Raw genomic sequence first — 14,047 nt, 5'->3', positions numbered from 1 at the left:
ATTAAAAAATTAATTATATACAAAAACATCCCTTACCTTTTTAATAATACAATTCATTATTCAGTGTTTCTACAGAATTAATGATTTGAAGTAACAATAAAAATTAATTTTTAGTCAAGAGATTGTGTTTGAGAAAAAAGTCTGCAATATTGCGCCAAAATGTTGAGTATAGTGCCTTCATTGATCCAACGTAAATAATGAGTCAACAAACCCACTCACTCCGGGTGTTGTGATTTATTTTTAATTTTTTATTTTATTTACAAATATTCTGATCTTTACACCCTAGCAATAAAAAAGCTACGCATAATTTACTGTAAAATCACAGCTGCTTTAGCACTCCAATATCACCACCTACCACCAAAAACCAATTGATACGGATACACAAATATTTACATACACACACTTTTAAGTGTAAACACTGTATAAGTATGTAATATGCTCATTATCAAATCACAATTCATTTAATTGGCCAAGGGAACACAAAAGCCTATAAATAAGCATTCTACTAACGAGCCGACGCTTATCTTTTCGAAATTAAATGACTCTCATCGGCAATTAATGAATTAAATACTAGAGCGAATATACATATGTATGTAAGTGCGTATTGCGCACAGTTGTGACATGTTCACTAGAGTATTACAAATGGGTGAGCAAGCATTTTTGAATGAGAATGACGACAACTTGGACACTTGGAACCCATTAGCGGTAAACTTTCAGGGGAGGAGGAAAGCACTCATACCTTCTTTATTTAACGTGATGTATAATATGAATTGAAATAGTTAAAAATCGCGTGGCATTAATATTTTAAAAGTTATATGCGGATATATAATATATATGTTTTTCGTAGTGAATACTATTAAGTACTATATACTTTTAGAAGTACTATATGTGATCACGTACGCATAAAATATAATTTTGTCTTTTTAACAAATAAGTGGTGATTTAACAATTTGAAAAAATAAACTGCTATATATTTGCCATATTTTTTTATAAAACGCAGCGAGTTCATTGAACTAATTTGCCGTCGGAATGAACCGGTTAACTGTTACGTAGTCCATTATTAACCCACAAGGTTATAATCGGGTACTTTAGTCACGTTATTTATTGGTTGCTTAAATCATAATAGCTGAAAGATGCCAGCGCAGGGTGTATTGTTCATTAAAAAGCTAGTATTCTGGTATATTTTACTGCAAATAAGTTTAGTAAAAACCTATAAAAGAAAATTGATATACGTTGGAAGGGGTTTCATTATATTTTTCACGCGATAAAGCTTTTAAAATTTCTATTAATTTATGTATTAAGGTGTATTTGCTCAAAATATCATCAGAAGCTATTCGATTCATTTCTCAAAAATTTTAATGTATAGATAGACAGATAATAAATGAGGTTAGCAGCCCGACCTAACGTCTATGGTGCCCGCTCATCTGTATCAGCAAATTGACCGCAATTTGTTAAAATGGATTTAAGAGCCTTAATAATGCGCCAGCCACCGCTTCATACGTAATAATCGGTCTCTTACGGTCGTAGTGTAAATCCAACTAATTATACTTGACTTGCAGTACCACGATTTCCCAACAAGGCCATTGTAGTAAGGGCATACGCTGCTTCTACGGAAGAGTGGAATCCATAGCGACCACATATAATATTAGTCACTTCTAACTCTCTGCCACTATTTCTGAGGCCGCGCATGGTCCTTCGTCTTGTCGTTTTCGAGGGGTTGATATTCAATCCAACCTTACTGCACCATCTTTTGCAGTGCCTAATATCCTTTTTATGTCACTGAAAGTGTCTTCGAATTTTCCCCTTGCTAAAATAACAATGTCATCCGCATATCCTTGACAGCGGATCCCATTGTTTGTTAGCAGTTCAAGTAGGTCATCCACGAATAGTCTCCCTAGTAGTGATGATAGCACTCCACCCTGTGGGCTGAGACAATTATTAGTATTTAATACTGTGATTTCAGCTAAACTATGAGCTATCGCAATACCTTCCATATCTATCTGCGTCCCGGTGTAGTGTATAATAATATATTATATGTTTTTTCAGTTACGAATATATAAATTATTGTTATCACATATATAATTTCTGCTACTTCAAAATTTACATGTCACATAAGGGTTAAGACTACCACTTATCGGGGGCTTATCAGCAATAAAAAGAATCAGGCAAAATTATTAAGACTGTTAATCTACCCGTCGGATTTTAACTAAGTGCGTGTTCTAAATTAATAAGTGCATGATATGTATGTATATAATGGTGTATAAATGCAAAAAAATATTGAATATCGAATTTAAGGGTTAAAATGATATGGGGGTTAAATAAAAAAAAAAAAGTTATTCCCCACGAAAGGTTATCTCGGAAATATATTTAAGAGCTCTTCGATCAAATAATACTGAAATCAGTGTTGCTAACTAAAAAACTAACCATTATGGTAGCCACATTATGAGTACCTAGCAGACAGTGATAAACCTGTACGCCCCCATTTTTTTTTCTATATATATAAATGTAGTAATTTAAAAAAATCATTCATATGTGATTATAAATTGTTCTTCTTAATCTTTAGCAGATACGATTCGAAACGTAATAATTTTAAAATGTGTGCGAGTTGCCATTATCAAAAACATGCGATCACTAATTGAAGACACTTAAGTAGTCGCTACTCACTAAGCAATAAATATTTTAAAATTATTTTTAACCATTTCAAGAATATTGATGGTAAACGCTCTTACTAACACAAAGTATTTTTTATTTTTTTTTTTTTTTACTTTCAGATGTTCTTTCCATTTCCATTCTTACTGATCACGCTGACTTTGTCGCCAAGCGCATATGGCACTTACAACATTTTATTTATGTGCCCCTTCCCCGCGCCTAGTCATTGGATGTTTATGGAACATTTCTTGGCGCCACTGCTGCAGCGTGGACACCATGTTACGACATTGACCAATCATCCAGCCAAGCAAACGCATCCAAACTTGACGGAAATCCTTATTGAACCACCGCTGAATCTGGCATACTACCGTAAATACCGAAACCAGCCTGAAGATATCTGTGTCTTTAAGTGCGATTTATTTCTGTGTATCTTACAGATCCTAAAGAAAACATGTTTAAGATGCAGTTCAGCAGTGATTTCGAAAATTTGCACCTATATTGGGAAACCGGTTTAACGAGTAGCGAATATGCGCTCAATCAATCCAAAGTGAAATTCTTGATCGCTAGTAAAGATTTGCATTTCGATCTTGTCATTTTAGAGCAGTTCTTTCACGAGAGTTTTCTCATGTTTGCGCACAAGTTCAAATGTCCTGTCGTGACGCTGGGCACTTTGGGTTATGCTGATAATATGGATCATGCCATGGGTCTGCTAACGCCCTGGTCCTTTGTGCCACATTTATTTCTCTCGGATATAAATCACATGGACTTCTATCAACGCGCTTATAATGTATATATTTCGCTCTACGATGCCTTCTTTAGACACTGGTATTATTTGCCGCAAATGCAAGCAATGGCGGAGCGACACTTCGGCGGGGTTATCGAAGGTAAGAAATTAGTAAAGTTAATAATCATTTCATGACCATGGCTGAGGGTATCAAAAATCAATCGATCAAAACGTTATTCAGAGACAAGCTCTGTATAAAATACCTAGGAGTGATTTAAGCATCCTTTAAGTATTCTAATTCCATTTGCATGGCAACAGCATGCTGAAATATACAGTACATTTTCTCCCTTAGGCCCTCTCCCACATGTAAACGAGCTGGTTCAAAATATCTCGCTGATGCTGATCAACTCACATCGCAGCTTAGATGCACCACGGCCAGGCATGCCTGGCTTAGTGAGCGTCGGTGGCATACATATCAAGCCAGTCAAGCCGCTGGCAGCGGAACTGCAGGTGCCACAATCCCTTTACTTTCTTACGCTCTATCCCACTTAACCCTCTAAGGTTTGTACTTTATTTACAGCGCTATCTTGACAGCTCAACAGATGGTGTCATCTACTTTAGTCTCGGCACGTATATACACAGTGTGGACATGCCGAGTGGCCACATCAAAATTCTGCTCGACGCCTTCGCTCAACTCAAGCAGAACGTTTTGTGGAAGTATGAGAATGCGACAATTGACGCTGAGTTACCGCCCAATGTGAGGATCAGCAAATGGCTGCCACAAAACGATATTTTCGCACACGCCAACACAAAGTTGATCATCACACATGGCGGCATATTCAGCACGCAAGAGGGTGTTTACTGGGGCATACCATTCTTGTTTATACCGATATTTGGTGATCAGCATCGCAACGCCCGCAAGGCAGTGCATGCTGGCTATGCGCGCTCTTTGCTCTTCGATAAATTGACAAGTGATGATCTGGTGCAAAACATACAACTGCTGCTGAATGCTCCTCAATATAAGCAGAAGGCGTTGGAGGCTTCAAGCCGCTTCAGAGATAATCCTATACATCCATTGGAGGAGGCCACCTACTGGATGGAGTATGTGATGAGACATACCGGCGCGCCACATTTGAAATCGCATAGCGCTTACATGCCGCTCTATCAGTACTTGTTATTGGATGTGTTGGGCTGTACGCTGTTGTTGGTGTTATTCATTATTTTATTGATTATTGTAATCGTAAATATGCTTAAGCGTTGCCTTGCAGTGAGGCTGAAGCCAAATGAGGACAGGCAAAAGAAGCAAAAATAAAGTTGTTATTGTTTAATGCGGAGAACACTTCATAGTTTATCTATAGCCTTACGCTCTTAGAAATATTTGTAGTTTAATGTAAGGAGGCAGTAATGCCCATAGCCATTCCCTTGATAGTAAATATCTGTTACGACAGCGGCTTCAGGCGTTGTCGCCAAGTAATTTTAAAATCGCGATTCTTTATGCATATTCTGGTTTTTGAGGCAACCAACAATTATTGTTTGAAAGGTAAACAAATAATATTAATTGTTTCTGCAACAAATTACTTGCAATTACTTTTCGCACCCAGACTTTATGCTTGCGCATCGCTACCATCACTCAGCATGTCGCCTACTAAATCATTTTGATAAGCAGGAAATCAAAACAAAAAAATTATTATAATTGGTGCATTACTTTAAGCATTTTTTGTAAAGCCTTGAAAAAAAAAATATAAAAATGAAGCAGCTTTAAGACGCTTGGAAACGAAATATATTTAAATAATCAAAAGCAATTAAAAACTCAATTTTTGGTTTAGAAAAACGTTCTTTGTGCTCTAATCCAAAATGTGCGCAATGAGTATATAATATATACATACTATATGCATATAAATAAAATGCGTATTTTTGAAAATGAGATTATAAGCCAATAAGAGAATGATAGTCTCAACTAATTGCAAAAACTATTTTAAGCACTATTTTGAAAAAATTACGGTGCAAAATACGATGTCTCACTTTCACCAGACGACTAGACAGTTATAGGGTTTTAGTTTTATTTTTTATTGATGAAATTCAGAGATAATGTGCTGACTGCTACTATCTTCCGTGGCAATTAGATTAGCTATTTAGTAAGGAAATTTACCGAGTTCAACTATTGCACAGTTTGTGGAAGCTCAAATAATTATTAAACTTTTGAATGAGAGAAAGTTTTAACCACGTATCAGTTGCGTTATTCACCAATATTTCTCGGCAATATTTTCAATTATGGCGAAAAAGATTGATTTGAGGACATACGTAAAGATGCATTCAGTAACAAACTAATTTTTCATGGAAACCTCTCACAGACAACGCACATTATAATGCAGGGGCGGATCCAAATTTGAATTTTGAGGGAGAAACTGCAAAATTCTGTACATGTAACTCAAAGTCCCTTTGTTCGGGGAGTGTCACATAAGATGGAATTAATGTTTAACTTTTGGGGGTGGAACTCTCCGCTGGACCCGCCCCTGTTATAATGTCTGTCTGCAAACTTCCACCCTTTCACTTGTCTATTGACTCAAGCAGCGATCTACAAGGTTTTATGGTTTCGGTTTCTACGAAATGATCTTTCCAAGTACCTCTTATCTCACTCATACTCTGCGGCATGTAATAATTTATGCGCGAGGATGTTGCGATGATGGCGGTCTTGGCTCACATGATCGCACGGCTCATTGTTTTCGTTTTTTGTTTAAAACGCTTTTAAGAAACTACATGGGGTTACAAAAATCGTTTTTTTTTTTTATTGTTTTATTACGTTCTACAACTTCTTTAGAATAGTTTCGGAGATACAAGATTGGCAAGATTTCTCGAGAACTACCAAACCGACCTTCATGAAATTTTACACAGGTCTTTGAGATACAATTCATAAGGACTTGGATGAAGGATTTTTTTCGATTATAACTATTCAAAAAAAAAATTCGCCAAAATTTCATTTTTTTTTTTKTTTTTTTGTGTGAAAGTATCTGAAAACAAAACAATTTTCACATTTTTTTCTTTCGTCCAAGTTCTAAGTTAAGATTTTAATTAAAACAGGTATATTTTCGCCTCAGATGATCCTGTAAGCAGTTATACTGCCAACGCGGGTGCATCATTTTTTCGGAGGGGTCACCGGAACTGGCGTCGAGTTTAAAATATTTTTTCCAAAAATTTCAGAATTTTTTTGTAAATAATGTATGTTTGTAACCGTAAAAATATTTAATTTTTTTATGAGTCAAAATTGTTGAAAACATACTGTTCTTTACCCGAGAAAATGTAATCAAACCCTTAATATTATTTAGCTCTATCGTATGAATATTTCAGTAAACATAAATCTCGCCGATGGTGGACATAAATCAAAATGAGTACGAGTCGTCGAATTCCAATCCACCAATGATACTTTTTTTCAAGTTTTTCTAGCACTTTATCGTTTTTTCTCGCAACTTTCTCTCAATATACAGAGTGAAATATTAGTCAAAATATCTGGCTATGAAACGTAATAATAGCAGGACCAGGTACCACGATGGCAGCATCTTATAGCGCACAAGGGGTAACCATAACTTAGCCAAATGCGCGCAGCGAACGGTTTTTCCTTTTATAAACGTTCGGTTAACGGACGTTGAATATGTGGCTACCAGTTGTTGAATCTGAAGTCTGAGTATCCTAAGGGAACAACGTAGACTTATAATGAATACTTATATAATGTCTATGTGAGTTTGTCTCTCAATATAATCAACATAATATGTATCACTAACCTCCAGACCCCAAAGCAACAGGCTCAAAGCTTAGTGACATGTTTGTAAACAGCACTATCACAAATGATAAATAATAAGAGTAATAATTACACATCTATAAATTCTTACAAATGCAGCATTTGCATTTTTCACCGACAGAAGTCTATAGTCTGCTGGGAGCTAAATGTGATTACAGAGTTAAGGGGCATGTCGGTATTTATGAATGAATATGTACACAATACAAGCAAAATACATACATACATATAATGAAGCTGACTAGACTTTACTCGAGCGATGCTCTTTCTGCGAGTAAAAGACAGCTGATTTCCGGATATTAGTGAACGGAGCATAGCAACCGCAGCCACTCTCCATAATCGAAATTGCAAAATTTTTTTTGTTTGCAGACACAGAAAATTCATGTAGAATATGGGGATTATATTCTCATGGGATCATCAGTATATTTAAATCTACATCTTGACCCGTATCGAATTGTAAATCATTAGCCGCCTTTTCGAAATTTGTCTAAGAACTTCGCTACCGCCACCGCATCCATGTTAAGTGCTTTTATTAATGAACTCATGAAGTCAATTCCCTGTCTGATCATGAAGAAATGTATGTGTGTGCGCACGAGATTATCAAAAGAATCAAGCATGCGCATAATCTAGGAGCAAAAGGCGATATGCAACCCAAATGGGTATATACATATATATACATATGTATATTTGTCGTTATTGCTAACTCGAGCATTTAATTTGTTTGTTTGTTCTTGTTGCTGTAAATAATTTCTATTCCTATTGACAACAATGATCATGGTCAATGAAGAGCCGACAGAATTTGTGCAAAAAATCTGCTCAACTTTCCCCGAAGGTTATAAATTCCGACACTTTTATATGCGATATGTATGTATACACATATATGTATGTATATTATATACTTGTGGGCATTGCGGCTCGTTGAAAGTTCTGGCTATCAGCCCATAGTAGCCATGCTACATAGCATATGCACACACTGTACTTTCCGTTTCGTTATGTTTAATGTACTTTGATTTTTACTTTGTTGTTGGTGAGTTTGCTAATTCGAACGCCGTCTCCTACATGCGTGTGCGATTACGAGCGCTCATTGCTCGCATTGATGGCAGTAAAGCAGCAGAGCTTGCGCGACAAAAAGTGCACTAACAAATAATCATCAGAACGCAATCATAGTCTAAGATAATTGCACAGGCGGCGCAGACTTGTGTTGGGCGCAAACTTTCCTCGCAGGTAAGCTTCAATGTCTTGGCCAGTCGTTGCTGCTAATTGAAGTCCAACGGGCGCGGCTAATCGCCAGACACTCGATCGTTGTGCATTTCTGAGCTGAGCTAAGCTACTGAGGCAGGCAGGCAGGCAAAATTCGCCAAGCAGAAGCAACTCACAGAACAAATTTCAAGCTAATTCAATTGGACGTGTGACAATTCAAATTGAAGGTAAATAATTCAAGATTATTTCAAAAATTATTTAACTGTGAACATTTATATTGTTGCCCTCGGTGCAAAAGTAATAAATAATGGTGTGGGTGATAAATAATTATGAAAGTGTGTTTGTGCGAAAAAATATATTTTATATTCGTGGTAGTTACTCGAAAAAAATTAAAAGTGTTCTAGTTGTGATGAAAAAGTTTCTTTTTCTTAATTTTGTTCTAAAAAGTCGATTTTTTTTTTAAATATAGATGATATCTACGTTATTCTTAGTATCAAAAAACAAGAATAAAATTTAAAAACTGGAAATTACGCAAATTCCAGTTTTTTTCAATTTTTTTTTTTTTTTTTTTTTTTTGTTTCTTATGCTAAAATTTCGAAATTTGAATTTTTCTCTTCATCTCAAATTTTGAGGAGGATATTAGAAATTAAATAAAATAAATTTGTGCTGAAATTTTAGGACTTAAAAAGAATATTCAACACTTAAATAAGAGATTAATTCCCGGCGGTGTTCAATGTGTTCTTAGAAGCAAAAATAAGAAGGATAAAAGGTTTTCAAGTTCTTTTTTTTTTTTTTTTTTTGAATTTTTTCTTTGCTTTGAAAAATAAAAATATATAATGTCATACAATTATTACAACAAAAATGAGCTTTTCTCAAAAAAATTTGTTTCGTTTAAATGGTCAATAAATAGTCTTGTTTAAATTTTTTTTTTTTTTTTTGTATTTTCTGTGCGCTCATACATTTAAAATTAATGTAGAAACCCACTTTACCTTTGGAAGGTTTCGAAAAAGGCCCAAAAATAACACTACCGCTCGATGTTCGGAGCGCTCACAATTCTCAAAACAACTTTTTAAAACTGGCGAAGATGATTCCTCAACAGATTTGCTTCATTTTTTTTTTTTTTTTTTTTATGTTCACAAAATGCCTGGCTATCGTCCCTACTAGATTCATAATTTTTTATAATTTATTGGCAATGTTATGACAATTTATGTAAAAAAAACATGGGGAAGAATAAATTGGGTTTTTGAATTTCAGATGATCCAAACATACGAAATCGTGCGTGATGTCATCAAAAAATTCCCAAAGAATTTGTTTATACACTCCACGATATAGCTCATGATATGTGAAAAAAGTTCTATTATGGAATAAAAATTTCTATTAAAAAAAAACAGGCCAGATTAACCTTAATAAAAAAAAAACTCTAAGCACAAAAAAGTTTTTACTTTTTTGAACCCACACTTATGCTTTTTTATGAATAATATTACTAATATAATGTTCATTTGTCGGAACGAGCGATATCTAAAAATTTGTGATGGGCGGACAGACGGACAGATTTGTTTTTTTTTTTTATTTAAATTTGTTTGATACAAAATATTTCTGGAATTTAAATTGGTTTTTAGTGGCGCTACTCAAATCAAGCAGAAAAAAATAATACTGATTTTTCTCTATTTATTCTGCTTGCTTCACCTTCCGTATATGAAATTATAAGGAACATATACAATAGTTGAGGGTTTGCAGAAGTCAACTTTTCCATAGCTTAAGTTAAAGGAATTCGTTATGTGCATATTTCACATGTTGCCTCCCTCAAAATAATGGCTTAAGCTTAAGGATGTGGTCTGATATCAAGCAAGAATTTATCCTACATATCCATATATAATATATACCTTAGCCGTAATCACTTAAATATCAGTCTACTCTAGTCTGCTCTTTTATCCTCAACATGTTGCAATAAAATAGCTTCCTAGAGAGGAATTTATTTGTGAAGAAAATATAGATTAGCTTAGGTTAGTGTCGAAACTATGCCTCCTCGCTGATTTGATCACGAATAGTGGGCCTGACTGTCAGTACAACAAAGCTTATCAAAGTTCTTATAATATACTAATCAAATAAAGCATTTCAACTAAAWAAAAATTAAGTGCACAATTGACTTTACTTGGCCTCAAATGTGCCATAAATTCATTTAATTAAAGAAAATACTATAATTTTGTGCAATTGCAGTAAAGATTTGCAAAAAAATGTTAATATTAATTTATTACGCACGCAATATTTTTTTATTGACACACAAACAAAATTTTATATATGTTTCTATGTCTTATTGGCCAAAATTGCTGACCTGATAAGAAAACCTTGACTCGATGCAATTTCACATGTAATCATTTCAATATCATTTTATCCCTCACACAATCAATTGTATGTATCTACATAAATATATATTTACGCATACAATTTCATTAGTAACTATGTGCAAACTTTTGCTCTGGCCCGCTTTATGGTCGGCACACCGAGATTACCTCACAAACACTCATTCGAGGCGTGCAGTCAAAACAAAAGCGATATCAATGCTCGATACGCGTGCATAAATTGTCTAATKCTTGACATCAATTTACGGTATATTTGTTGGAGGGTAGTATTTTGCACGCTGATAACATCGAACAAATTTCTTTGCGAGCGCTGCTATTTGGCTCTTATTATGTGTGAGCATTTTTTTGTACAATAAATTGTTGTTGTAGATTTTTGCTAATTGTTTTTGAAGTAATGATTTATTGGTTTGATTTTGGAATTGGGAAAGGAAATCGTCGGCGCACTTGTTGCTAAAAGAAAAAGGGATTTTATTGCGAATTGAAATTTTGCAAACACTCAAATTAAAAAAAAAAAAAAATAGTATGAATTTAATTATATATTTTTTAATAACAGAGTGAAAATAATATCAAATATTCATTGTTAATAATATAAACCAAAATGTTGCCTTTCACAGATGCAGCTTCAATGGTTCGTATTACTAMTCACGGCGGTGTCGATGCCGCTAACGTGTACGAGTTACAGAATTTTGTTTATGGGACCCTTCCCAGCACCAAGCCATTGGATGTGGATGGAGCACTTCCTGAAAGATCTATTGCAGCGCGGCCATCAAGTCACAACACTGACAAATCATCCCGCCAAGCAAGCACATCCTAACCTAACGGAGATCATTATTGATCCCAAGCTGAATATAGCCGAGCATCGTACGTTAAAATATATATAGATATTGGGTAGTCGAAAAARATTTTTTGTATTCGTAGAGAATTTTTTTTTTTCTGGGGTTAAATGAAGCCTAAAATCTCACCTTCCCAACACTATATGGTATGATACAATGTGATTGTTAGCACTGGAGATATATGACTGCAAGGACGTCTATTGACAAAATACGAAAAGACTTTTTCGACTACACAAAATTATAAACAGATTTCAAACGCAAAAGTACACTAAATTAAATTTGTTCYTTAAATATTTWAAAATTTTTCAACTAAGCACTAGATTTCTCAAGCTTTTATCATAACTTCTAASGAAACATGTTATCATTTTMMCCAMCTTTCCAGGACCACGTGAGAACATCTTCAAAATGCATTTTACAAGCGACTTCGAGAACTTACAAATGTATTGGCACGTCGGTTTGTTGAGCTCGGAGCACGCTTTAAACGACCCAAAAGTGAAATCAYTGATCGCCAATCAGGATTTGGAGTTCGATTTGATCGTGTTGGAACAGTTCTATCACGAGAGTTTCCTAATGTTTGCGCACAAATTCAAATGTCCCGTCGTGACGTTGGGCACTTTGGGTTATGCTGACAATATGGATCATGCAATGGGCCTGCTAACACCCTGGGCTACCGTACCACACTTGCTAGTTTCCTACACCGATCAGATGACCTTCGCACAACGCGCTTACAACACTTATTTGTCGATATACGATGCGCTGTTTAGAAGCTGGTATTATATACCCAAAATGCAGGAGATGGCTGAGCGACACTTTGGCGCGTACATTGATGGTAAGTTGGCAACACTTGCAAAGCCTAAATATTTGTAAATRTTCTAACAAAATTTCTGTACACAGGTCCATTGCCACATGTTGTTGACTTGGAGAAGAATATTTCGATGATGTTGATCAACAGTCATCGCAGCACAGATGTGCCACGCCCCAGCATGCCTGGTTTAATTGATGTGGCCGGTGTGCACATCAAGAAGCCAAAACCSTTGCCAGAAGATTTGCAAACCTTCTTGGACAATTCCACGCACGGTGTCATCTACTTCAGCGTGGGCTCGTACATGAAGAGTACCGATATGCCAGTGGAAAAGATCAATCTCATACTGCATGCCTTCAGTCAGCTGAAACAGAATGTTTTGTGGAAATTCGAGAATTCATCCATTGGTCATCTGCCGCCGAATGTGAAAATCCAGAGCTGGTTGCCACAAAACGACATACTCGCACATCCGAATGTCAAGGTCTTCATCTCGCATGGCGGCATCTTCGGCACACAGGAGAGCATACACTGGGGTGTGCCGATGCTGTGTATACCCTTCTTCGGCGATCAGTTCCGCAACTCGATGCGCTCGGTGCAGGATGGCTATGCGCGTTGGTTGCATTTTGGCAAAATGACTAGTGACGATTTGGTGCAAAATYTGCGCTTGCTCATCAACGATCCCACCTATAAACAGAAGGCTGTCGAATTGTCACGCCGATTCCGCGATAATCCGATTGATCCACTGGAAGAGGCTTCGTTTTGGATGGAGTATGTGGTCCGACATAAGGGTGCACCACACTTGAAATCCCATGGCGCTTTCATGCCACTCTATCAGTATTTGTTGTTGGATGTTTTCGGTWGTGCGTTAGTGTTGTTGTTCTTGGCAGTGTGGTTGCCATTGCGTTTCATCGAGTTGAGAACGCCGCTGACTAGTTTGTTCGAGAAGGTGATTTGCTTCAGTAAGGACAAAACACAACAAGCGAAAGCGATACAAATCGACCTGAAGGCAAGCAATAAATACCGTTATGCGGGATAATACAATTTAAGCCATCGCTAACATAAGGCTATGTCGAGTTTAATTATTGAAAGTAGCGCGTTTTTAGGCGCTCAAGCATTTACGCACTTAAGAACTACTGAAGTACCGCAGCAATTTTGTACAGATTTTTATGCAACGGTATTTTCTGGTATACGTACAATCCTCTGTAATGGTTTAATTTTAAATCGTAAAGCAAACATTTATTAAGTTTAAGTAATGGTTATATTGTTGTAATGTTGTAAGTGCCGTAACGGCGTTTGGTGGCATCAAGCTTTTAGGACAGATGAATAAAAGACTAAGCTATTATGCACGACTAGAATAAATCCTATRTGTTTTTATGAAATTGAGGTTAATGTGCAATAATGTGATCATCAAGAGAATATTTCAGTGTGGAATTAAAAACTAATCGATTGTTTTTTTCAAAGTTTTACTATTCAAGAATATGCCCAAAAAGAATCCCAATTATTGGGGAGATATAGGAATTTTCTGTCTTAGCATACAAAGTGGTTCAGTTGGAAATGAAACTTTAATGTGTTTTTCTCGAAACTTTCTTTTTCAAAACGATTCGCTTTGATTTACCTGAAATTTTTATTGAGTCTGCTTTATATACTTTTTCTACGTCTGAAACTTTCCATATTCCGAAGTTTTTTTTT

The 14,047-nt window shown here is 35.7% G+C and overlaps 2 protein-coding genes across 2 annotated transcripts in view; both read left to right on the top strand.

Annotated features, from left to right (window-relative positions):
• LOC108969057 (UDP-glucuronosyltransferase 2B13-like) overlaps positions 1–4,685 on the top strand; it is a 4,991-nt gene extending 306 nt beyond the window's left edge. Inside the window, exons 2-5 of the mRNA XM_018933550.1 lie at positions 2,772–3,018; positions 3,087–3,533; positions 3,726–3,883; positions 3,954–4,685. Of these exons, the coding sequence (XP_018789095.1) occupies positions 2,772–3,018; positions 3,087–3,533; positions 3,726–3,883; positions 3,954–4,685 (1,584 nt within the window). The remainder of the gene's footprint in view (positions 1–2,771; positions 3,019–3,086; positions 3,534–3,725; positions 3,884–3,953) is intronic.
• A 3,688-nt stretch (positions 4,686–8,373) lies between these two features.
• Positions 8,374–13,717, top strand: LOC108969066 (UDP-glucuronosyltransferase 2B13-like). Its single transcript, XM_018933564.1, has 4 exons — positions 8,374–8,590; positions 11,338–11,584; positions 11,939–12,385; positions 12,451–13,717. Exons 2-4 carry the CDS (start codon positions 11,338–11,340, stop codon positions 13,392–13,394), a joined length of 1,638 nt encoding a protein of 545 aa, XP_018789109.1. The 5' UTR covers positions 8,374–8,590; the 3' UTR covers positions 13,395–13,717.
• The last annotated feature ends 330 nt before the right edge of the window (positions 13,718–14,047 follow it).

The sequence above is a fragment of the Bactrocera latifrons genome, unplaced genomic scaffold (assembly GCF_001853355.1).
Source record: "Bactrocera latifrons isolate USDA-ARS-PBARC rearing strain unplaced genomic scaffold, ASM185335v1 scaffold_24, whole genome shotgun sequence".
Taxonomy (NCBI): Eukaryota; Metazoa; Arthropoda; class Insecta; order Diptera; family Tephritidae; genus Bactrocera; species Bactrocera latifrons.
The sequence above is the reverse complement of the archived record's forward strand: the minus strand, read 5'-3'. Positions and strand labels throughout refer to the sequence as shown.